At 38.1% G+C, this 27,435-nt stretch overlaps 1 protein-coding gene across 1 annotated transcript in view; it reads right to left on the bottom strand.

Moving 5' to 3' along the window:
* DLGAP2 (DLG associated protein 2) overlaps positions 1-27,435 on the bottom strand; it is a 459,534-nt gene that overhangs the window by 9,382 nt on the left and 422,717 nt on the right. The window contains 6 exon segments of the mRNA XM_032104583.1: positions 463-585; positions 587-616; positions 4,938-5,029; positions 13,634-14,049; positions 15,273-15,358; positions 25,457-25,806. Of these exon segments, the coding sequence (XP_031960474.1) occupies positions 463-585; positions 587-616; positions 4,938-5,029; positions 13,634-14,049; positions 15,273-15,358; positions 25,457-25,806 (1,097 nt within the window).

Raw genomic sequence — 27,435 nt, 5'->3', positions numbered from 1 at the left:
ACTATGTTTTGTCACATGCTTTTACCTCATTCCTGGTCTATTATCATTTCTGTCATGCAGGCACGGTTAAACACTGCAGTGTTCAGGTTTGAGCTGCCCCAAATTTAGCAGAGATCTGAATTTACCTTGTTTAAATTCTTGGGCTATTGTCTTCAGTCTGAATTAATAAGAACATATTTCTGTTCTAGCCTGTAGAATGTGAGTCAAATAATTTGAACAAAAGCGTCATGGAGTAAACTAGCTTAGCAAAATCCATTTTATTTATTATATAATTCAGCTCAACATAGTTAAAAAAGAAAAACCCTCCTCATATCTGATGAACGTTTCCATGTAAAAATTGGGCCATGCCAATTAAATACTTTGCAGAGTTAGAAACCTATCGTGTTTCACTATTGTATTTAACACAAGGAGACTGCAGAACTACAAATGGGGAGTAAATGGTATTGTCCACGGTCTTCTTACCTTCCTTTCAGGTGATTCTATTATTTTCCATTCATTGAGTTTCAACTGGTGCAGTTCATCAAACTTCATGCTGACATCTTCAATTGAGAGCTGCAATAAGTCCCAGAAACCTGCAAGGTCCTCGGGAAGTTGGTCTCGGCATGGCACTCGGGTCCTGTAGTGCACAAAGGAGAGAATGTGAGTACTCCAGGAGGCTTTCAGTGGTGTGCACTGAAGCAGGAAGGGCATCGAGCCAGATTTCATTGCTGCAGCACTGCTCAGTGCTGAGGCTCTGTGTGCTCTGCAGCTGGGAGCTGTGACTGGAAAGCTGTGCCTCCTACACAACCCAAACATGAATGAGTTGGGAGCTTTCTTGAATTTGCGGCATGGGAAGTTCCTTAGCACCATATGCTGTGCTGACCTGCATTTCTAAAAAGGAACAAGCTGACAGCCTCTGTCTGCTGATTATTAAAGGCAAGGGGAACGGGTTTGTATTGCAGCCAGCCTAAAGTCTTTCTGGTTAAAAATTACGATAGCTGATTAAGACCAAAACAATGCCACAAAGACATTGTCAGCTTATGCTGAATTTGATGTTTACATTGTCTTTCATTTTCAAATGTATACATGAAGTATGAAATTTTGATGGGACGCTTGGATTTTGTTCTCCAGAGAGTTGAATCACACTCAGGAGCTGGGAAGGCACTACCACCAGGTGCTGCAATTAAGGGGCTCTATGTTCGTAAGACTTAATGGAGCAAACATTGGTGGTAACAATTAGCAAGATGACCCTCTATCTGATAATTAACCTGATGCCAGTGCTGGATAAAAATTGTATTATAAGTAGGTATTCAGACTCTTAACCTTATGCTCTCTGAGCACTGGTACTAGTTCAAGAAGAGAGCTTTGTCACTTTATTGAAATAAGGCTTAATTGGTAAACATGTCTGTGAAGGTAATGAAGAAATGCCTTTTCCTTCCAGGACAGGAGGAAGCCATTATGATGGTCTAAAGAATGGAGCTGGGAGAGAGGAAGTCAAAACCATGTCAAACAGACTCTGGATCTCTACCTTCCTGGGCAAAAGCTAGTTTGCTATGTTAGTAACACTGCTGTTATGACAGGCTCTGTTCCTCACCCTTTACAAATCTAGTGGTTGAAGGCATTTTATATTTAAACAAACCCCTCAGTTGTCTAGAAACTGGGAGATAAGTCAGCATTGCTATTGAATTCCTCCCTTGAATCACACATTTCTAAGGCTTTTAAACTAGTAATTGCTTCTCAAACTTGGGTTTACAGATGCCACTGTGGGAGATGAGTGCCTGGAACTGGGCATGACAACATGTAGTGTCACCCATACCTAGACCCTTGTTGGAATCTGGGCCAAGAACAATTTAGAAGTCTTCTTCACTTGAAGAAAGTCTCCTTCTAATAGGGAGCTTCAGGGATTTAAGATAATTGGCCATATAGACTATGAGAGACTTCTGGGAAACATTACAACTCCAGATTAGTGTTTACTGAAAACTACTTCATTGGGTGGATCCCAATTTTTAACAAAACAATTTAAAATTTATGTCAGTTGTGTTACTTACTCTGCAGAGGTCAACATTTCAGGCTTTAGGAACTGAGTCCCTGTGTGAAATTCATGAGGACAGTCCCACAGCAGTCTGTCTTATCTTGTAATTTGTTGTCTCCTGCCGGATCTCCTCAGTCACTCTCCCCAGTTACCTCTAACCAGCCAGAAAATGATGCCACTCATTGCAAGGCCATTGCGTTCTGAATCACGGCTAATTGCTGTTCTGTACTTTTGTGTGCCCCACTCTGCTCATGGTGTTTGTGAAGACCATGGCCTCCAGCACAACTCTTGCAGAGGGCTGTGCCGTGTGTGGTATGGACACAAGAGGGCTGCCTGCTGCTTCTTACACATCCACAGTTCATGAATAAATTCTGGCACAAGTGAGAACTATTACAGCTAACTAAGTTTTGAAAAGACTGGCTTAAACCTGCTTCTTCTTGGAAACGGCTCATGTATTTGTATCTTACTTGGAATTTGCAGCCTTCCTTCTGACGGAGGCCTAAAGCAAGCAAAAAGTTCCTAGCTGGTGCTCAAGCTGCTCTGTTTTAGCCTGCAACCATGACACACAAGCTGAGCAGGATCTCTACTGACTAGAGAGCATGGAGGAGGACACTTCAAAGACAAAAAAAGGGTGTTACAAAACCAAATGTGAATAATGCAGAAGGGACTAGTTATTAATCAGTAATGTTTTTTCTAAGTAGTCAGTGGGAACAGTATACTTGTAAGAGATAGCCAGCCAGATTAATAAAAAAAAACTTCATTGAAGCTTACATTTCTGTGAATTTACCCTAAGTGAGAGTCTTTGATAAGACTTCCTAACACAGAGCGTAATCAAATGTGCTGTTTGAAGTTCCCATGACCCTTTAGAAAAGCCCATAGGCGAGCTGCCTGGTTAAATTTCAGTTTGACTAAGTATATTCCTCTTAAACCCTTGTTGCATTTTGAACTGGCAAAAGTAGATGCTGTTTTCCTGTGTCCTACATTTATGCTTACAGATGCTGAGCACTGTCAGAGAAACTGCCATGTGGCAGCCCTTTTACGTGCTGGATGTTTTTGAGAGAGGGAATGCACAGCTAGGAGCACTCCTGTGGGGCACTGAGATGCTGCCTTAGGAGCCTATGGAAAGCCTGCTGTAGGTATGCGCTAAGTGACTATTCAGCAACAAATTCTATCATTATGTATAGGAAGAAAAGCCTCCAAACATGAATGACCTAAAGACAGTTTTGCGGTTGCTGCTTTCTTCAGAGCCCATTACTGATTTAATGGAAGGATATTCAGAGCCTAAATCTTGAGAGTGGGATAAAGCTGCTGTTATGGAGTTGAGAGGTTTATTTTCCAAAAGGGAAAAAGAGAAGTAAAATCTTGCCAGCTTTTTGGTCGTGTTGTCTAAAAGCTGTAGATTTCTCCTTGTGCTCCTATTGCTTTTGCAGTAATGAATTGTTCTCACTCTCAAACAGCTGATGGCTGTGCTGAGCAGGAGCTGCACTTGCTATTACAGTAATGCTCTCAAGCGCAAGTGCTAGGCCCACTTGAAGATAAATGAAGTGGAGTGGAGGTTATGCTCTCCAAATCTTAGTTTGCATAGCTTAATCAATCAGGTAGTGGAGGGCATTTTTAAATTTGCAGTGAGAAACTTTCAGACAATGATGAAAATTTTCTCCTTTTGATATGAAACAAATTACTAGACAGGAAGCACACATGATGTAATTGATAATACAGATGTGGTCAATTCTTGCTTGTCTTACTTTGTATGTTTCCTCTGTTATTCTGTAACAGCTATTAAAATTCTTGTTCTGACAGGACTTTTGAAGTGGATAATCAGATTCTTTCCTAATGAGGACCATATATCTTATTATTGTCTATCAGAAGGTATGACATTTCCAGCATTATTTTCTCAGTATTGTTTCATTGCAATTTCAGGTATTCTGAATGTTTAACTTTATGGATGGAAAGTAGCAAGTGGGTCTTTGCAGAATGGATGCTCTGCCTTGGAAGTTATGTGACAAATGCCAGTGAGCAAAGAAAAGTATCTAAGCAGATGTATAGGTTACGTCTGCTGTCATGCACACAACAGAATTCAGTACTTTCAATATATGAGGTGTAGGGACAGTCAGAAGGAAAAGGTACACTTGATATTTGAGAGAGACAAAGAAAGGTGTACCACCAGCTGTAGCTAGAAGAATTACGTTCTCCTATTGATTAGTATCATCTTGCCACAACGTTTGTATCACTGATGGCTGCTGTCATATTAATGAAGATAACATTTAGAATTGAATTAGCCTCTAATAACTTCCAGAACAATAGCAGTAACTCTCATAAGTAATATAATGTATCTGTTCCTTTAGCCCCAGGACATCTTATATATAATTGGCAGTGCAAATTATCCAACCCAATTTTATGAACATTATAGATGTCTCATTTCCATGATCAGTCCTATTTTCAGGTAGGTAGAAAGCTGGATCATGTATTCTCCACTATTCTATTTTACTATTTTCCACTGATTGTAATGTGAAAATTTTCCCCTTTCTTACCTGAAATATAGTTACTATATTAGGGTATTGCAAAAATAAGCCATAATATTATGCCTCCGAAAACTCTCATTTGTTCCCTTCTAATTTTCTTTTCTTTAATAAGGGCAGCAAAAAGAGAAAAGCAAAACATAATCAGACTGAGATTACTGAAATTAGATATTTGCTTAAAAAAAAATCCACTAACATCATACTTAAGGACTAAGTTAAAAAAAAGGGAGAAGTAAATATGGGACATGAAAATAACATTTCAGAATGCTACTGCCTGGGTACACTACACTTGTTTTTGTTGTTTTTGAATTAAAATATTAAATTCTAGAATTTAAAGTGACAATTTGTGGACTATTATGGATGACTAACCTTAAGCTCTTCAAGAACAGCCAGGCAAAGTGACTTACCAGATTTTGTTGACAAAGCCAATAAAATTGCTGGAATTTCTGAGACATGAGGAGCTGAGCACTTCCAACAGCACTTCGGATCTTACCTAGGACTAAACATACAGACAGATTATTACCAATAAATGTTTTTTGGCAGTAAATACAATATCCAGCTCAAAAACATGCAGCTGAAAATCCTGTTTATTTTAAAAGGGAGGTAAATATTTGGTTTTGTTGCTTGTGATTATACACATAAAATATTTTTTAAAAAGACTGAGGTATAGGAAAGCTCAGTGGCGCCTTATCATTTGGCAATAATGAGTGAATAATAAATGGTGTATTAATAAGTCAAAACAGCTTAGACTCTACTTGCTTAAGGAAGTAGCAAAAACTATGGGACTATATTCAGCTTCCTGAAGTGGGCATCAATCCATTCATGTTTTTCAAAACACTATTAAATTTCAAAGTAAATGACACCTCTCCCGTTCACATTTGCTCATGTAAATTGATAGCTGTTGAAATTGTCTTGCCTCCAGAACCAGCTGGATGCCTGTTCCTTCTCATGTCAAAGGCACATGTACCTTAGATTATATCCTCTGGTTCTGCAATTGCAAATTACGTCCCTCACTATTTTGTGGAGGATCCCTGGGTGAGCTCTCTTTATCTGCTCTGAGGGTGAAGTTATTACATTCAACTGTAATATAACATATTCCTACCATAAGGATTAGATCCTCACAGGAATTACATTTCTGAGACCTAGGAATTACAGGTTATCTGCCCAGGAAAATATCCAAAGTCCTCAGTACAGGACAAAGTGGGACACAAGCAGGTGCTCCAGGACTTTGCAGGATCAGCCCCATGGATGTGTTGGTATGTACATGCCCTTACAGGATGCACTGGGGGAAGGGACCAAACTCATTTTACTTGACTTTGTTTCCAAGAGTCATCTGTCAAAATTAAAATTTTTGAATGCTTTATAATCAGTGATCTGAGCTCAGCAGCTCAGCCACATTAGGCACTTATTTTTAGGTGAACTGAATTTCCTCCTGGAGACGCCTCTGTCTTTCTATTGACAGTAGTGCCTAAGGGGATTGGCTTATCCCTAGGAAACTAACTAATCCTGACTCCCACATTTGCTGGGATAAATACCACACTTTGCTAGGTAGCACCATGCTTTTCTATACCTTCCTACATATCTTTTCCTACACTTCCTTTCCTCCACATCCATCTCTATGATGAAAAAGCAACATTTTAAAAAGCATTATAAGCTGTGGTCTCAATAAAAGCTTTATTTTACCTGGAGAATTTTCAGATCTTTAAATAATGTTAAAGATATATAGAGGTGGGGTAAAGGTAGACAGGAATTACTCTGATATATTTTACTTCAGTTTGGAGAAACCAAGTTTGATAATTCAAGCAGGATGGTGAGTGTGGAATAAAGCTACAGTAGTACAGCACAACTGATCTGCAGCCTATGATATAGGAAACATTAAACTATAGCAGGGCTAAACATCTTGTTAGTTAGAATAAGTACAGGAGGTCATGTGAAAACAGTACTTTGGTAGCAGTTTTTACATTTTAATTCTGCTTTCTCTAGACCAGTGAAACATCTGTTCACCTACAAGTAGCAGCAAGAGATAATTTGAAAGTTTTGGGCTCCAGTTAAAATCTCAGTAACTTTCAAGGCATGTGTTAATATATAGAGCTGTGGTTCTCAAACTCCATTCCTTTTTCTGTTGGAAAAACAGTACAGCTGTGCCACAAAACTAAATTAAACAGCAATATACATAATTCATCAGTCCTGTGCAACATCCATTGTGAAAGGGTTAAGTGGTTCAGGGCTGCATGAGTAATTCACTGTGGTTTGTTTTTGTTCTGTTGGCCAAATGAAATAAAGCATTTTAATTGGTTTGGGGTTTTTGATCACCAAACACCTCACTTTCCTCTACAGTGTTACTGGCATGCAGAAAGGAATATTTTGAGTGTTAAAACCTGAACAAACATACCAAAACATAAATAAAAAAGAAATGTTTCATTTGATCTGACACAAATTGCTTTAATTTGGTTTTCAGCATTTTTAATAAAGGCAATGACTTTAGTGACAAACAGCCTTGTATCCTCCTTTTTTCTCTCGGTGATCTGTAGCACAGGACATTAGACAGACTCCCAGTGTGGGGTCAGAGGTCCTCCTCTTCTAGGATGAGGAATTGTGCTGTAGCAGGTCCCTCACATCACCTATTCCATGCTATGTTCAACGATTCATTGGGCAAAAAAAGAGTGAGGATGGTTCCATGGGCTGGTGGTTGTATTGCTTGTCTCTAGTGAGTAAAGTTCAGTTTTAGTTTCCTCTGCTAAATTTTACAGTTCATAACTCAAATACATAGTCTGAGTAAGGGACATTGGTTTTAGCTCTTCTGCAGAAATGTAGATCCTGACAGAATCTATAAATGTCTGACATTTTCTAGTGAATCTCAGTTACCCAAACCCACATATTAAATAAACATTAATTTAATCTTCATTATCACAAAGCATCATGTCAACAAGCATTAGTGATTTAAAGCCCAGTCAGACTGGTCAAGACTTAGGCATTGGCAATGTAGCATTTTGGTGGGATAAACATTTGTCAGGGATATAAGACTGTGATGGCTGGATGTGCCACTGAGTCACAGTGCTGAATACACATGTATAATTACAGCCCTAGCATTTACTAAAGATCTAACTCTATTTCCATTTTAATAAGTAAATCAGACGTAATAAAACACAGAGGTTAGAATCCCTCATATTCATGCTATTCTGCCTTGCTGTAATTAAATTAAAGTATTAAAACACTTCAACTCATAATCTTTAGCACAATATTAATAGACATCCAAAGCCTTGTTATTAATTTCATGCATTGGGGAATTATTCTGATGAGTGCAGATTGATTATCTCCATGAAAGAATGATGAATGTTAGAGACTGGAGAGATTGAGATGTTTGGTGATGACTAGAAGATTTTTCTTGTAAATAAATGATGATAAAATCTACCAATACACATAAATAGACATAATCTTCATATAATCCATATACCTCCTTTCATTAAGATAATGTTGTATTTGCCCAAATGTCAGGAAAGGGTCACACAACATTAATTCTGCTCCCTGAAGCATATGAAGCACTCCATTTTTGTTTTGTGGTCCTGTATGACTTCAGCTGTGAAGATATATAAAACCCTGACCTTGACTTCAGTAAAAGCAGACTAAGGATTTACACCCTGGTTAGAGATTGTGTAAATTGCACAATTAACACAATGGTATCTTTTCCCCTGTATGCATGGAATGGCTTGAGAAATTCTACAAAACCTTGTAATCAAAAATTATTTCATATCACAAAGGTAGAGAGGGAAAAGTTAGGTCTATATTGATTAAATTGATTATAATCTGGTGCTGTAATTCTGATCTTGACAAGTTAAAAGCTTTGCTCAATTGTGCTACTGCTGCACCAGCAGTGAGAAACTACTAACAATCAATCTGCTTCTGGCATTCATTACTGTTTATTTAAATGACATGTTTTAATTTAAATTTTCATTCCATTTGATCATTCCATTTTCCCCTTATACTTGTAAATAAATTACTCCACAAACAATCTGAGAAAATATGCCTGGAAAAAATATTGAAACTGGCATTTAATTCACCCTCCTAACTCAAAGTAGGGCATCATATTTGTCTCATCTCTATACCTAAATTACTACTCTTTAGAAATATCTTTTTCACTATCAACAGAGCATGTTGACATGATGACACAAAAATAAATATATAATGTTCAGATGGCATTTTAGGACAACACGACCCCCAGCTGAAAGTGCTCTGGAGGGTAATGGGACCCTTGTTCACCAGCTGGGACTTGCTGCAAATTTGCTTTTTACCTCAACAAAGCTAAGTTCAAAAAGGAGAAAATTTCAGCAGAACAATATAAATGCTAGGAGAAATTCTTGGATGCCACACTGTAGGACTTTACAGACTGTTTCGCTACAGTTATGACATTCTTTAGTCATTCGCAACACTCCAACTGGAAATTTCAATAGTTCCTGAAGGATGGGTTTGTGAAAAGCATTAGAAAATTATGTCAGTAATTTCTCTTTGGTTAAAGGATAACCTGTATTTGGTCAAACACCTAAGAAAGCTTTTATGGACAATTAATTCATGAATATACTAAAATCAATTGGTTGTGAGGGTTTTGTGTTGATTTTTATTCCCCTAAAATTACGGGAGATTTTACTCTGTGTTTTCTATTGATATTCAGCCCTATTAGTAAAACCTTTGCTTTACTAAGAACTGTGAAAATATCAGCTAGAGGATTAGCAAGGAATGGTCCAGTATCCATGGAATTAAAGGGAATGGAAGAGAAAGGTGACCTCCTACTCTAAAACCTTTATTTTTATCTCCCACTAGAGATCACTTTACTGCTATGCCAGCAGAGCTCCTAACCACAATGCAGAAGATACCAGCAGAACAACGTTTCTGCTGGCATAGTTTATCCTATAGTTAATTTTTGCACCTATCTAAAGATTTTTATGTGAGAGTAAACTCTGTGAAGCTGTTCTCCATAATGAAGTATGCTAGTGGCCAAGCATGTGGCACTCAGAAGCCCAGGGTATTGTCGTCTTTCCTCTGCCAGACCCTGCCTGCAAGCTGTGGGCAGGGACTGCAGCTCCCTCTCCCTGCTCCACTCTCCCTGCTCCCTTCACCGCGCTCATGGGAGGCAGAGTCCTGACCCTCTTGGTCTTCAATAGCTTTGTGACACTTGAAATTGTTTTTCTTGTCATCACCTACACACCAGTAATAGTCAAACACATTTTCAGCGTGTAAAACTGAAACTCCAGTCAGCACCCATGAGAAACACATATCTTTGCCTGGCGACAGCCTGTGAGTGCAAGTGATCAGATGTCTAACCCTGGGAACTGTTACAGCCACATATCTATAATTTTTACGTATATATGAACACACATATACACACACACACACATATATAGATAATAAACAGTTAGAACACAAATAACTGCCCACACAAACAGTATAAGAACTTTGCAGAGACTTCAAAATAAAATTCATGACAACTGACCAAATAAACAAATTCTTTGAAAAGGAGAGGTTATTTTTCCTGCAATGATTATCTTCTCTTTTTCTAAGACCTGATGAGTGAAGTTCTTAAAATAACATTATGAGAGAAAAGCTACAGTGGAAGAAAAAATCAATATAGCAATCAGACAGCTTTTGGTGGATCTCAGGGCTGTTGTGTTAATGCCAAAAATGAAATTGTTTTCTAAAATGCAGTTCTATTTTAACTGTTCCCATGTTTAAAACAAAATAGAAGTTGTATCATAAGGACAGCCTTCTCCTATGAGATGAAAAACTATATTTGGTCTTCAGGTACAATTAATATACCCAGCCCAAAAAGAAATGATTCAGCATTAAGGATGACAGTTTGAATGTGCAAACTTTGCTCTGAAGTGTTTTGGGAATAGTAGTCTTGCTGAAGGTGGAAAACCATATTTATTTGCTTTTGGCTCTGCCATTTATGTGTATTTTCTTCAAGGAACTGCCAAATGCTTAAACACATCAAGATACATTTCATGCCGGGATATCATTAAACTTAAGTTCTTGAGGATACACACCTTACAACCTCCGTAGCTCAGACTGGGGATACAAAATGTTCTAAAGACTCAACAGGAAAAAAAATATTCACACAGAATTTTTAGAATGCTGTGAAGCTCATTCCCCTGGTGAAATTAGTTCTTTGAGAACTTCCTTTTACTTGATGTGTTATTAGATGAAGGGATACCATTTAAAAAATAATGCAATTTGGAAATTATTTCAGGAAGATGTCTTGAAATGAGTCACATACAATGGAAGATTGGAACTTTGGGGTTCACTTTTGACAGTCAGCTGAACACAAGCTTCTGACTTTGGAAATACTATGTAGACCTATTCTATAACTTCTCTAACCTATTAGGGAGGTCAAAATGTTCCCCCAAGCACAAATAATTAACCCCTTTTTGTTAGTTTAAAAAAAGATATTTCAAGGGTTTCAGTTGTATTTTATCAATTCTCTTATCAGGGAATTGTTCTTTCTTTTTCTCTTCCAAATTAGACTCCCTCTACAAACAGGGAAGCAAAATCCCAATACTCTGTTTTGTTTTTTGATTGAAATATTCCAAGTTGAAAGTGATGCCTTTTCCTGGTCTTAAAATCAAGAGTCAAACACGGATAGAAGGGGAAAAGGGATTTTACCTTGGTATTTATTTTAAGGATCCTTAGGTGCACATGTCTAGGTCAAATGCACCAAAATGTACACCACAATGCACACACCCAAAAGATCTGGTATAACATTATAGGTTTTACTGATTAGCATATCTATCAAAGATTCCCCAATGAGAGGCTCAAGTGAGCCCCCCTCCCCAAGGAGCCTTCCCCTGGATGGTTCTATCTTAGTTTACAGAATGTGTTCTGGAGAGGACCTTGGGGTCTGGGGCACACTGATGTCTAACTACAAAGCTTCTAAAATGTTCAGTCTCTCAGCTTGACAAACAAGTCCAAGAATGTAGGCAAAAAGCACTAAGAATACAGAAGTTGTAAAAAAGGTATAACAGGGGTATAGTATAAAAGAAAAGGCAAAAAATCTTCATGGCATCAAGAAGGGTGTCACTAACTTCAAATATTAATAAAAATTACTGAAGTCCATATTGTCTTCATGTCCTGTGTACACTTTACAGAAAACTACCTTCTTGATTGCCATTTCACCATGCAGCAAGGTGTTCCAGAGTATTTCTGGAGTGCAAGAGTATAGGTTCACATGATGGGAATGAGAATGGTTCTGCACCTGGGAACAGGTAGCCAGCTGAAGTCAGGTCATCAAAGTTTTCCTCATGTAGTACCCAGTTTCATATTCCAAATAACAGCTCTAAGTGCCTCTCCATGTCTCCGAGTGAGGAAGTGCTGATGCGAGCATGTTTCCATTGCTCATTCCCCATGGCTGCAGATTTGACTAGGGCTGTGCAAAAGGAAGAGCTTGCAGAGAGAGGAGGTAGGAGAAGTCCAGCCCTTGCCCGCAGACTCCTCGCTAGGAAAGAGAGGGACTAACGGCCTGTGTGTTTCTCCCCTTTGCTCCCTAGTAGTCTTACTCTTTCAAGGGAGATCAAAGTCTTGCTCTTTGAACTTCTGCTTCAGACCGAAAAAACTGATGTTCCTACATCAGTAACAGGTAATCTGGGAAGCAGGTGCTTTGGGAATCTTAATGATGGCATTGAAACGTCAGTATTCAGCAGTGCAAAGATGTGAAGAATTGAAAAGTAAGACATATGTGATAAAAAGAAGTACTGAGGAATAACCATTATGAAAGAAGGCTTGGAAATTCTTCCACAGGCTAATCAAAGCAAAATGTGCTATTATTTTACAGTTCCTAGGAGGGTATTAAAGTCTTCACAGACCTTATTGGAAGGGGAAAATTCTGAGGTCTGCTCTGCCATGATGAAAATAAGGACAAAACCTATGGTCCAAAAACCACCAGAGGCTGAAGGAAGGAAAACCAGCCTTACACACCGCCCCACCTCAAATCTGCTGTTGTTATTTGGCAGACTTGTGCACAATACAGCAGAGAAATATGACTGTAAAATAAAAAAAATGATGACGTAAAAACAGACATTCTTTGTTTTGAAAAGGTCAGTGCAAGAAATAGAAATTGGCCTTTTAGTCACCATGCTGGCCTGACTCAAGACCTGAGGGTACAGCATAGCAAGAACTCATTGAGGGGGAAAGAAAATGATCAGGAAACAGCACTCAGAGGTGATGGTGAAATTTGTAAAAGAGCAGGGAAAGATGCTAGTAAGAAAACTTAATATGAATTCATTTGTGATCTGAGAAAATCTCAGCTGGGACAATAATTCAGATTGTCAGGGATTGAAATATTTATAAAACTGAGCCTGAAGAACAAGGATAATTGACCTCAAAGGGAATCACAGGGAGCTGGCTACTGAGTCCTAGGACCACTTTGATATATTACTATCATTAGCGCTGTCTTGGATCTTGTTCCAAAATAGTCTACATTATTTTTCACTTTATCCCATCACTCCTTTCAAGGTGTCCACAGGACATGAGAGAATAATAATGATTCTTGACAAAATTGTAATAAGAAAATGCAGCTGAATTTTCTAATAATGCATATGCCTGTCTAACTGCAGAAGTGCTTTAACTATTGTTCTTGCCTACTACTGCTTTCTGTTCTTTCAACAGGCTGAAGTGCTTGTAAAGGAATGGAAGCATTTTTAAAATGGCTGCTCACAAATAAGAGGCAAAATCAGAGGTCAGGAAAAGGGCAGAAGAGTGTTCATGTAGGACCACCCTGTGTGCCTTGGCAAAGGGCCAAGCATTGGAGCCATACAAGTGAGTGGGAAGGATGTGTCAGAGTTGGAGCTGTGGATGGAGCTATTGCATCATCTGAGCTCTGTGTAATACCAGACTTTGATCCTGGACTGGACTCTAGAGTTGGGTTTTTAACTACTTCCACAGAACCTTACTCTGGGAAACACCATCTTGTGCAGTCAGTTGCAGGACAGTGTTCTTATATCTTATGGTTCTTTGCTCCTACAGAATGAGTGAGGAGAAACCACAGCTCACAGCTATATCCTAACAGATTTCTTATTTTAGCAATTGTCTATAGGAAAAGATACTGAAATGTTCTTACTTTCTTCGGAAAGATCATTTTCTTCTGCTTCTCTTTCCATTTCTTTGCACCATCCTTCCATTCTCTTAGTTTCAGTGTGTAGTAACTTCATAAACCAAGATCCATCCCGTCGACAAGGAGACATTCGACCAGTCTCTACTGTCTCAATGGCTGGCTCTAGCCAGGGTTCTGGTGGTGGAAGGTTTGAGGTGTCAACTGGGGTCCTATAATCTTCTCTGTAGCTGAACAGTCCCTGTGTCCGTACAGTTCTCACTGCACTATATTGGGTGGGTGTGCTGGGCTCTGAGTGCTGCTGGAATGATGAGCCAAATTGAAGTCCCTTATCCTCCATGGTGATGTGTCCTGGAAAACCCTCCAGTTCCAGGTCAGCCTGGACAGCTGCTGTTACGCTGTTTGAACGCTTGAATCGTCCATGCCTTGGTGAAGAGGGAAGAAAGAAAAGATATTAAGACATAAAAATAACATGTGATTGTACAGAGACACAGAATAATGTTTCAGTGAGTGGATTCTGTTCTTCTCGTTGGACTGTATGTTACACATTTTTTCTTTGTGTATATCTCACTAAAATTAGATGATGAGTAACAACAGAGAGAAAAAACAAAATGCATAGTGGAATCATTGATCTAAGCAAGGGCACGAAAGAAAATAATTTAAATTATCTCTGGAAGCAAATATTGATTTTTTCTCGTATTACAAAATAACATGTATCGTTACTAAATCAACTGGAAATAACTAGCAGAACTAGAACTTCCTCATAGAAGTCTATAAAGTACCTATATATAAATTTTTCAAATGTTCAGAATTGTAAGCAGAAAAATCTGAAAATCTGCTGAGTTAGGACTTTTGGGAATCCTGCAATAAAAGAAAGATAGTATCAGCAGGTTTAAGATTCTGGGTTGAAGGTCTTTTTTGTCTTACAGGATGCCCATTAAAGGTTGATTTTCCCCTGTTATATGAAACCAAATAATGACATTTTAGAAAAGCTTTGTGTTAAAATGTTAGATAGAGAAGAAAAGATTATTTGTGAAATCTTTTCCCATTGGTGCCTATTGTCTCAAATTACTTCTAGTCAATGATGGCAAAAGGCACTTAGCAGCCAGATACTCTCAGACAGCTGCTGTGAAATGATATAATGGTCCTGGTCCAGTATGTGACAAACAGTACCTGGCAGGGATAACCTGTGGGTCAGTACACGGGCCAGCAGATTTACAAAAGTAGAGAAGGACTGAACAAATCAAAAAGCTGATTCTACTTTAGAATAAAGGTACCATCCTAAGATTGTGTCTCCATGTGGGGACAGGAAAAGCCTGGATCAGCATGAGGAGTCCTATCAAAGGAAGACTGTTCCAATACACAGCTCTTAGTATTTGTTCTGTCAGTAATGAAATTTTATTAAGCCACTACTTCAATTTAACACTTTCACTTCCTTCCCTCCAATTAAAAACTGGAAAGTTAAGTAAATGTGAAGCAACTGCTAAGTAATCTCTACAAATTTTACCAAATGACAGGCATGCATATAGTAAATCTGGCTTTGTGAATTATTTAGTGGCAGCACTTGCCAGGTGTTTGTTATTAACTCTGTTTACAAATGTGTGTTGTGTTATGAAAGACTACAGATTTTTGAACATGCTTAAATTACCGTTTTTCATCTTCCACTTGTATTCCAACAGAGTGGTATTCCCGTAGGCCTCTGCTTTCAGTGTCTGAATCAGTTGCTGTTTCCACCTAATTCAACACAAAAGATACATCTGCAGAGTGAGCATTGACAACTCAGCACTATTTCTATACACCCTCATTCAAAATTAATTATATATTTTATCTCTTACTTGCTAAGAAACACTTAGCACAGTAAAATAAATACAACAGGTATTCACCCTAGTATCACTGTTTTGGTGCTGTGTCTTATTAAAGTTTTGCACAATTACTTCTGCTATGTAATTCCCTATCTCAAGCCCAGAAGTAATTACTCAGTTTGGTGGAAACAGGGAGTAATCTTGGTCTGGAAGGGCTGTTCTTAGAATGAGCAATCCACAGGGTAACCCCTTTTTATACTATTATAAACCAGTCTCATTATAGTCCTTGATTTACAAAATAAAATAAAATCTCAAGTAGCCCCATAAGCTTGTGAGTGATAAAAAAAAATGGAGCAATGAAATTTTATCGACAACTGTGTTGACAAATATAAAACCATTAAATGATGTAAGGGATACAGCAGAATGCCCTATCTCACCTTTTTTAATAACAGTCCTGAAAATGCTATCTCAAGCAGGCAATTTATGTGCTTTTCATAGTATTCCCATCTGAAATACACTTACCAAAATATATTCACAGTAGATTCCTTCATGACTGAGACTTGTGTTTGCAAGTTTCTGTGGGATTTTATATAGCACTCCCCACCACCACACCACCCCCAAGTCTCTGACACAGAGAGAGCAAGTGCTGCAGTATGCAAATTATACTGAATCAAGGGAGAGGCAGGAAAAAAAGAAAAAGAGAACTGACTTTTCCTTCTGAATGATATTTTAACTGTTCAATGAAAAAAAATATTAGCAACCAGTTTTTCAATATGCACACTCCATTTGTGAATTCAAAGAATATATCTGATCATAAAGACAAGAAAAGTTTTACCCTTGCAGCAGTCACAGGCATCTCTGGAAAGAGCCTGATGGTCTTTGCAGCTGTGTCTCAGCTGCACAGTCCCAACCCCACCTGGTTTCTGAAAGGACGCAGAGACAAGGTGGGAGGAGGGTGGAAAATGACTGCATATTAGGACTACACTTCTTGAAGAAGGAAGTTGGTGGTAACTTCTCCTCCCATCTTTAAGCAATAGCTCAGTGTACATTCACATGGAAGGGAATTCCAGCTAGCAATTAGCACATGTTCATATTTACCTGTGTGTGAGTCTTGGAGATGTTCACGAGAACAGCTAGTGCAGAAACCCTTTAGTAAATGTTAATAGCATGCTTGAACTGTACAGTGTAGCACCAGGCACAGGTGTGCTAAAGCCTGTGTCTATGAGTGTGACAACAGTCTGGGAAAGACACATTTCTCAGCAATTCCCTTTATTCTGTATAAGGGCTAGGGGACAGTGCTTGCTGCCATCTGTCTCCACCCTGGCAGCTGCATAGAAGCTGGCTATATTCACCCATATGGGCAGTGCACTGAGAGAACTGAAGTATCAGACTCGGTAACAGTCTCCAGAATGTGGCGTTGTCAGTATAAAAAGAAAGATTCCTCTTGACGTTAGTAGTAAAAAAAAGCCTCAACCACAGAGGTAGCAGCTTGGAGGAAAAAAAGCCGGAACAACCAACTGAAATGACAGGCAAATTGGTTTCCTAGTTAAGGTGGGTCTTGGCTGCAACATGAGTGAGAAGATTCAGCTGCTTGGGGGGCCACAGTCTCTGAAAGAACATTACTCTAAGCAAAGCAGCTATGAGGTCCAGTTTTTAACACAAAGAGATATCTATCAGGAAAGACGGAGTCCAAAAGAGCCTTAAATAACAAATTCTAGTCTAAGTGACAGACTAGGAATTCACCTAGTCCTTTCAGCGATTTGAGGAAAGTTGCATATAAAACATATTCATTTCCTGAATTAACTGGGCAAAGAATGAGATACTCACGTAGGCTGTTAGGGGGGGGGAGCAGAGAGGAGTTACACTTGCAACTTTGACTACTGCAATGAGACCTCAGTCAAATATGCATGGACATGTTTTGAAGAGTGAACTCAACTTATTCTCTGAGGTAGAGAAGATGACTGAGAGGAGACCTTATGGAGCTTATAAATGTCTACAAGCATCTGAAGGGATATCAAGAGGATATTTTCAGGCTCTTTTCAGTGGTGCCAAGCAATAAGACAAGAGGCAACAGGCAGAAATTGAATACAAAGAAGAGCTCCTTTACTGAATGAGTGCCTAAGCACTGGGACACTTTGCCCAGAGAGGTTGTGGAGTCTCCCTCACTGGAGGTATTCAAGAACCGCCTGGATGCAGTCCTGTGCAATGTGTTCTGGAATGACCCTGCTTTACCAGGAAGGCTGGACCAGATGACCCACTGTGGTCTCTTCCAACCTGACCCATTCTGTGACTGTGTAGGGAGTAAGAGCAGATAACACAAAATGCTTAGACTGTGGCTCCTGGTGTCACCTGTAGGAATGCTAGCAGAAAGATGATATCTGAGGTGGGTAAACATTTCCTGGATGAGGTTGTTTGATGAACATCTGGAGTAATCAGGAAGTCTAAACTGTTGCAAAGAGCTATGGTACTGGGGTTCATCCCAAAGCAACCAGTCAGTCTGAGTTAAGTCACATAACTTAGAAACAAATTGCCCAGAGAAGCTGTGGATACCTCATCCCTGGAAGTGTTTTTGAGGCCAAATTGGATGGGGCCCTGACCTAGTGAAAGGTGTTCTTGCCCATGGAAGGGGATTGTAACTAGATGATCTTTAAAGTCCCTTCCAACTGAAACTATTCGATAAATCTAATGTATTTTATTATTCTATTGGACTGGGTCCAAAGGAAAAGACCAACATAATTTCTTATTACTTCCACTTGTTGATCAAGTTTCTTGAACTTGTTCAACTGAACTGCAACTCCAGATGATGGTGTCAGTGACGTAGGCACAGGCTCCACAGGATTACAAACCTTAAGGTTTGACAAGGGAAAAGAGGTTTGTGGGTGGCCAGACAGAAGAAGTTGAACAGATGGGAACAAAGGATTTATCAGGGCCTTCTGCTCACTCATAAGGCTCAGTATGGAAGGACAGGACATTGTGTGCCAGTTCAGACCTGAGACAAAGCCAGAGAGATGAAGCCACGTTGACATCTCCACACATGTCAGTTTTTGCTTCAGCCCTTTCCAAAGCACTGCACTTCCTTAATAGAGTGATATCCTTAGGATAACCATTTTTATGTAATGTGCTTCTTGGTACCTAGGGAGTGAGTCCTGGGGTATGAGGTATAGGCCAGGTTCCTGAACACAGAAATAGGGTAAGGAGGGTCAATGATATTATGCTCATGGGGTAACATGGCTAGTAACACCCTGGAGGTGAGCAGTGGCCAATGGACAGAGAATAGACTTTTGCTTTCCACAAAGATGTCTCAGCAGCTCAGACATAGTGTTGTTGGAAACACGATGGTCCAATAAACAAGGAAAGGCCCCTACGGAGAACATCAATTGGTCCATCAATTTTTACTGGAACAAAGCAGGCAGACTTGCAATACTTCTTCCTTATTGCATATCAAAAACATATCTGTTTTTGCCAGCAACATTGTTTGGTTTAGTGAGAAATAGCAGGTCTTCTTTTGAACTCTGCTTCTGATGTGTGGAGGCAGATTTACCTTTTATATTTGGAATGGGTCGGTATCTTTCTGTTGATGCAACACATCGAGAAAAAGTCTTTTTCATCTATCTGTTTTCAAGTGTTTTCTTACTGGCATTTCACCTGGAGATATAATCCTGAGTAATTTACCCAGTATGCAACTGACACCTAGAATTCACAGGCACAAATGAAGTAATATGCTCTAAAATTTTATTCAAAAAAAATTATCAGAAAAATGATGATCAGGGTATCAAAATAAAATGATATTACTTATCTCTAAATATAAGATCCTGCCAAATTATCCTTCCTCCAGCTTGCCAAGAATGACACTAACTAAATGACCTGACGATTGCCTTGATATTTTAATGCTTTCATTTTCTCACTATGCCTTGTAACAGCAGGAGAATGCCAATTTTGTGTGTCTGTGTGTGCAGTCAAAATCTAGGATTGCAAATATTGTATCAACCAACAAAATGTAAAATGGAGGCAAATAACAACACAAGTAAAAGTGGAAAATAAGACAATAATTTGCAATCATAAAGAAAAAAATGAACAAATAAATTACATTGTTCTATGACAGATATTATAAAGACTCCTGCTAAAAACAGCAGGAAACTCTTTAATCAGATTGCCCAGGCTAAACTCAAATGAGCAGAGGATAAAAAGTAATACATTTTGTTTGATTGTGTGACTCTTGAAACTCAAATAAGTCTTACTAAATCTGTTGTTATTCTCCTTGATTCATTATTGTTTTAATATTTACATGTGTTCTAAAAGCCTTAATATTTTCAAATTGGCCTACAGTCTCAGTAAAGCAAAATAATGCAAAAAATTTTATCTTTATATATGTAGAATGGAGTGTCACACAAAAGAGGAAAGAAAAAATAGCCAGTCATACCAAAAGCAGAAGAGAGGAGTAGATCTAATATAGTACATCATCATCCTCTCTCATTGCAAAAAAAGAGCTAAAAGTTCCTTAAAAATTGGCATTTTATGCCATGAAAAATATCTTATGTGCTTATGTCCACTAGGCTTCTAACATTTATAGCAAATGTAATGGAGCACTTGGAGATTATTTCTATCATATCAAGGATCCTTGTGAGTCCCTTCCAACTCAGGATATTCTATGATTCTATGATTCTATGTCTTACCTTTCACAAAGACATAACCATCCCCTTCACATTCCTTTAATGAAGTTACTCATCCCTTCACATTCTTTGCTGTCTATACAGGGAGCAGACAATACTATTAATCCCCAGAGATCAGTCACTGCTGACTGAGATCAGCCATTGCTGATTGATACAGCTCTAAATTTGAAATCTAATTATCAGATACTAACACTGCCTCGGTAATAAAGGATCCACAAGTAAATTATACGAGCAAAAAATTATTTGAATAAATGCAAATCACTACTGCAAGTAACTCGCTTGTTATAATCAATCTTAGTATGCTTATAGGCACTCATTCTAGCAAAGACTGTATGAACTAAATTATTCCTTCAAAGTATTTACTATACTTTTTTAGATCATAATTTAAACTACTTAAAACCAATTTTTATTTCTGTATTAAAGCCCTATTCTGCAGTTAAACATGAGCACTGCAACATAACATTGCAGCATCCTAAAAATTCCAGTCTAAGCTTCTATACATACCGTCTCAAAGGTAGACTTGAAGTTAATATATTCAATGCATAAGAAAACAGATTTTAACCTGTTGGCTTTCGCTTCTCTCTCATAAACATTAGTAGTAAGAGTCCTTCAGGCCACATTATGTCTCCCCATGTAACTTCACTGCCCTCAATGGGTTTTCACTGCTGTAACCAATTCATTCTATAATTAGAATTTCATAAACAATCTCTCTGATGATGTACAGGAAGGGGAATAATTCACCCTTCCTCTCTTGCATAGGCTTCTCAGTGATAACAAGACTAAAAGAGAGTAGAAAACACTACTTTTGACACTAGATCAAGTGCATGTAATTGTGAATTCAGATAACCATTCTTAGGTATGGGGAGATCTTATTTGTATGAAGTGACTTCAAAGTAGGAAAAACACTTCAAATAAAACTACAGCGCTAGCTACTATTGCTTTCCTTAACTGATGGAATAGTTTAACCAGCCAAAAACATACACTCTTTCAAAATAATTTTTAGAAACACAGCAAAATAAACCTATACTTTCCCGTTTGTGCGATTTTTTGTGTCTCACCACTGAGCTCCAATTTGCCACTCTGCTACTTCCCAGCCGAACATCTGGACTACTCAAATACGTGGCATGGTATAGTAAGTGCTAATTACTAAAAGGAGCAGCTTGAAAACTTCCTCTGATCTTTTAAGAAAGGACTTCTTACTAAAAAGACAAGCCAGAGTTTAGAAATAGGATTTATGTCAAGTTAGTATGAGATTGTAGCAAGAAAATAATGTACACAGTTGAGGGTACTGGTAACTTTTTTGGTGCATTTAATGCTAAGTGGCAAATTGCTCTGAATATTCACTGACTTTTCCAGGCAAAGGACTTCATACACTCCTCTCACAAAAGCACAGTCTAACAGTCATTTTAAGGAGGAGAATAAACAATACTTACTTCTATAACTTTGGATCATTTATGATCCAAAGACCAGTGTAATCAATGCAAATATTTCTTTTGATTGCTGTGTATACACTGAAGTAGAGCACTGACAAAGGTGGTATAACCTAAACTTTACAAAGAAAATGTAGGTGCCTATCTGAGCACTTTTGCAATATGGGTACAAAATGCTTTGTGTTAAAGGGGAATTCTAATTTGAGAGCACAGAATATCATGAACAACGTTTTTACCATGTGAGATGAATAATGTCATTTAAAAAATTATATAAATATATAATGAAGTTATGCAGCAGATCCCCTTTTGTCACAAAAAAATTAGGCAGGTCAGCTATTGCACTAATCTCCCTGGATACAACCTTTAATTTATAAGCAGGATTTGTTTAATGTAGATTCTGGAGATTATAAAAAACCCACTAGGTATTTTGAAGCGTGATCTTCTGATGATAAATGAAGATGACTGAGTCCATTCTCTATGCTACAATTAGTGCTTGTCTCCAAAAATACCACCATGAATCAGCCTTCACACTTAAACATTTGTTTCCATCTCATTCATTTCCGGGGTTTCTGTTTGTTTTGAGAAGCCTCAATGCCTTTTAAATGGAGAAGAAACAAAGGACTGCATGATTTGAAGTACTTGAGATTAATAAGGAGGAATTTCTTGACATGTTTTCTCATATATTTCACATTCCCAATGCTTTACTATGAAATGGTTTATAACTAGAGCAGATTTTGAATGTTAATTATTAGCATATATACCAGGGTGTGCAAAAGAGTGAGGAAAATCCCAGAAAATATCTTAGCAACAACCTTGTTCTGATTTAGTGCTTATTTTACTCTTGACAATCTCTACTCTCCATTTTAATTCAAATACTTTGATTAGTCTTTTGCTGTCATGATAGAAAACAGAGATGAAGTTTATAGCTACTAGTATTACAAGAGTTTTGTTCTTTTTATATCCATATATTGTTACAATTGCTGACTAAATTTTTAATCTCAAAATCAGTATTTTGAAATTCATTTGAATTTATAAATCAACATGTTTTTTCCCAGTGCCTGTTGACTATGACTGATGATATTTGTCTTGATTTAAGTATGTCAGTGGAAAAAATAAAACCAAAAAAATCCCAAAGGCCCTCAGATATTTTCTGGAAAAGCGTCATTTCCAAAGCTTTTATTTTTTTTTTTTGTTCAAAATTCCCATCTGGGATAGGACTAACACACCATGAGATATTAGTGTATCTGTGCTGTTCTCTGTCTCTGCAGATGGGTGCTACTGATGTTCATAGTAACTCCAGTGCTTCCCTAGGAGTTTGGCTTCTCTGTGAATGGGAATACCAACCCTATGGGCACATGGCTAGCATGCCAGGGCTTTTTAAAAGGACTTCTATTCACTTCATATACACTACACAAATCATATGTCTGAAAGACAAGGGAGCTCTGGAGTGGGTCCATTGCATTTCCACTTGCAGTGGCACCCTCTGCACCTTTGTTCCTCTCTGCTCCTGTATGAAGCTCTCTTGGCAAGCATTCTCCCATCAATGTGTTAAAGGAGTGGAACATTAAAAAATGCACAAATTAACCATCCTGATAGCAAATTAACTAATGCAAATAAATGCAAATCCAATGCATTAGCCAGGCATGGAATGCTAATGAGAAAACAAGTCATTTAGTCAATCAAGGAAATATGCAAATAAAAACCATCCTTTTCCAAAGTGTACTTTGACACAGAAGTCTAAAAGAAATTAAATACTGCAACTGTACTTTGTGTGCATAAATTACTATTTGTGTAGTTTGCAATAAGAACATTCTACCTTGTGTTTTTATTCTGTACAGCTTGGCAACAGCAACATAACAAAATGCATTTTCTATTTAAAATACTGCAGAAATGTATTTTTCTCATTAATGTGACGTTTGAAGCTTAGTGCTGAAAAAAATCCCAAACAACTAAATGTGCTCAGGATACTGTTGAAAATTCAACCTTCTCTAATGCGAAATAGTACAAACAAGCAGTTTGTATTTCTTGAAAGATGACAAACAGCTCATCCTTCTAAGACCTGCTGTTGCAAACAACATTTGCCTTTCTCCATGTGTGCATCTGAGGACCAATGCTGCAGGCCAAGTGTCAGATGACAAGTTGCTATGGAAGATCCGCTGCCTTCATGGAAATAATTGCACAGGTGTTTTTTTGGATTATAAGCACATATTATTAAACACAGCACACATACAGAAGGGTCAGAGCCCAGTGAAAAGTACTGGTCATCACCTGTAGTAATAAACAGGATCAAGCAATGTAATCAAAGTTCCAGAATTAATTGCTGGAATATCAGGACTGACCAAATCAAGACACCAACATTGATAAATACGACTGTGCAGAGTTGCTGTAAAGGAGAGATAAGAACAACACTAGATACTATTCCTTCCTGAAGAGTAAGTTTCAGGTTAGGGGCTAAAAGGTACCAAAGATTTCTTTGCTGCTCCTTTGAACTTTTCAGTGTTATCTGCCAAGCCCGTTCTCTGAACAATTTAGAATGCACTAATTACTTTGTAAAACATTTGAAAAGTAGCCATCTTAATATCTTGCCATGGTTATCAAATTTAATTCTACTCTTCTGCATCTGAAGAATCAGAAGGAAATACTTTTATGACAAGAAATGGACAAACAGCTTTCTGGCAAAGCTGATTCCTTCCCATTAGTCTAATGCATTATGGAACAGCAAAATTACAGTACACTAAAATGTTAACCTGTTAAGTTCAATCGGCAGCTGTGACATGCTTAACCCAAACACTTTTCTATGACTATATTATGAAATAAATGGAAATGGAATTACTACTTTTTAAAGAAAATAATATACTTTCTTTTATATTCTTGTATATTTCTAATATACAGTCACTCACTGGGCTTTTTACATGGACAATTACCTTCTCAAGATCTTTGTTGATCTATGTTCCTTCTCAAGATCTATGAGACTGTGCTGTCTCCACAACACCTATGTCAAAATAAATGTCAGTTTCTCTATAGCTGGTCTAGCAAAAGTAAGCACAGAAGTGGACCCAGTGATGTAAAAGGGAATATTCAGCAGAACAGAAGCCTAAATTTTCCTCTGCTTCTGTCTCAAAGGACTTCACATTCTTTTCAAGTTCAACTTTCCTATTTTTATTATTACTTGGTATTTCCTAAAGATTTGAACAAATGACCATTTCTAGCTATCTAGTGCTTTCCATTTAGTAGAAGGAATAGCAATCAAAATTTGTGTTTGGAACTGTCTTATCTCATTTGCCTGAAACAACAGAACTTGAGTGAGCTTTCCACAGTTTGACACAGATTTTTTCAGGTGAAATAAATATTGTGGGTTTTGATGGACAAATGGAAGAATGCTCAAAGGCTGCGTTCATTAATGTTATTTCATTACTTGCCATCTCTAATTATGCTGTATCTACACCAGAACATTTCTTTCTCTTTTTTGGTACCTTCTTTCCAGCACAACTAAAAGGGGAAGGGTCTCTTTTAGGTAGAATTCTTGAAGATTGAGTGGCTTTGCACATTTTTCAAGGTCAAAAGGGAAATATAATGGAAAAAAGTATGGTAAAGCATTTTAAAGCTGGTGAAATTCTATAAAAAGGACTGTGAATTCATGGAGGGAAGGAGATGAACATGCTGTTCACCTGTAGCTCTGCAGTATAATTTTCATATCAAGTGTTAATGACAGGTAACCTCCCTAGAGATTTATTCATTCATTTTCTCCCAGGTACAGTGTATTAGCCAAAGAATTTTCTGCACAGCCATGATGTGAATTGCAATTAACGCTAAGCAGCCAGGGGTTGTTTGTTAGATTATTAGAGCAAGTGAAGCTGAATGACTCATTCTATGCTATTTACAGAAAGAAGGCAAGCAATTCTTCACAGACAGATGTTAATGATAGACTACCTGGATCCCTATAGAGGAACGTCGACTCTTCAGAAACTCCTCTGCTTTTGTCACCAGAATGGCCTTGTCACTGGTGCGTATGGAGGTGCTCTGGCTCTCGGCCGCGTGGCGCTGGGCAGCCGCCGTCTCCAGGGCGAGGTTCATGGCCTTGTTACTGTCCAAGCTGTCGGTGGAGTTGTACATCCCTCGCCCGTCCTGTGGCCATGGGGATATCCTCTGAGTCCGGCTGTCATGATAGGCATCCTGGGTGGATTCTGTGCTGCTCTGTGCCGTGACGGAGATCAGTGGCTTGGAAGTGGTACGAGGGGGTACTGGTGGTGGTGTTTTTTTGTAACTTGTATAAGTTACAGCTATGGAAAGAATTAAAAGAAAAAAAAAAAACCAAGCAAAAAGAAAAAAGAAAAGAGAAAGAGAGGAATTAAGATTAATCTGATGGAAACTTGACAACAGAAATCACCTTAAGATTGTGCTTCTTAAAAATTACCGTGGGGTAACGTTGTGTTCTTCATGAACCTCACTATTATTTGAAAGTGTCTCTCAGAGTCAGATGGGTATCCACAGAATCATTTTATTTCAACAAGGAAACAGGAAGGGGTGGAAGTGGGAGTCCCAAATTACAGTGAAGATGAAAAAGAGTTAGTGAGGCTATGAATGTTAAGACTTGTGCTGGGTAGGTACACATTGGGACTTCTGAGATTACTGGATAAATCTCATAAGAGAAATAAAGGAAGATTTATTTTTCCCTGTTCTTATCATCTGAACTGTGAGTTTTGTATGGATACAGTATATTAAGAAAATAGCATCAATATACTGGAACAAAATATTATTCAGCAACTTCTACTTTATGGTACGCCACACTTTAACCTTTTAAAATCCTTCCAGGTGCACTGGTTGGAATTAGGGAAGGTAGGCTACTTACTTGTGTAGGAAGCATATATTTGAAAAATATCCACAATACAGTTAACAGGAGGAAATTCAAGGCATGTTAAAAATATTATAATATATGCAAAGCTATTAAGACTTTGATGAACAGAGCAGTTCTGAGGCTGGTTTAACATAGATTCTGTCTGCCAGCATATGGCTCAATAAAACATCCAAGAAAACTCTACAGATGCAGAACTGTGCCAATATTGCTTCCTTATAAAATTTTAAAAATTTCATAGAGATTAATATTTAGTCATTAATATCACACAGCTGAATTTTCTACTTGTCTAAGCCCACTATACACTTTTTTTTTGATACTAATGAGTATTTCTGTTGTGGAAGGGTATTTTCCCTAAAGCACATATAATCATAATTTAAAAAATTATCAGCTGATCAAAAAAACGCATTGTGATATGTATTTCTTTATTCCTGTATGGGGAAACTGGGTCCAATTCACTTTTTGTATAGTTACAGGAGTAAGTTTGCCTTTGTCTAGTGTTACTAAATGGATTGACATTGCAACAGTGACTCAGGTAACCGTGGAATTGGGGTTACTTGCGTCCAAAAAGGATTCTACAAGAGCTCCTCTTCCCATTACACCCATATGGGCTGATGAGCAATGAAGACAGCCTCCCCAGCTGTGTTTTTTGATATGAGGCTACGTTGCAGCTGTCTGGAGTGAAGAGATCAGCTTAGGAATTAACACCTTGGACTGCTGAGTCTGTATCACCAGGCTAGCCTGTGTGAACAGTGAGTCTAGAGAAAATGATTCTTAAATGTTCACTCTTGATAATCATAAATAAAAGTGTTATTATACATGAAAGAGAGCAAGGCAGAGCAAGGAAGTTAAAACCTTCATTTAAAGAACATTTAAAGCCTTGCTCTGAGCTAAATTGCTCTAACAGAGTGACACGTAAAACACGTGAAACACGTGAAGCATGCTCTTCAGAATCTGAGACTGTGCTTTTTTTGAAGTGCCGTTTTGTTGTCCTATCACCAATCTTATTTCCTGTCCGTTTTGTAACCAGCAGTTAAGAAGAAAGAAAAACTCAGTA

This window comes from Corvus moneduloides, chromosome 3 (genome assembly GCF_009650955.1).
Source record: "Corvus moneduloides isolate bCorMon1 chromosome 3, bCorMon1.pri, whole genome shotgun sequence".
In the NCBI taxonomy this organism is placed as follows: domain Eukaryota; kingdom Metazoa; phylum Chordata; class Aves; order Passeriformes; family Corvidae; genus Corvus; species Corvus moneduloides.
The sequence above is the reverse complement of the archived record's forward strand: the minus strand, read 5'-3'. Positions and strand labels throughout refer to the sequence as shown.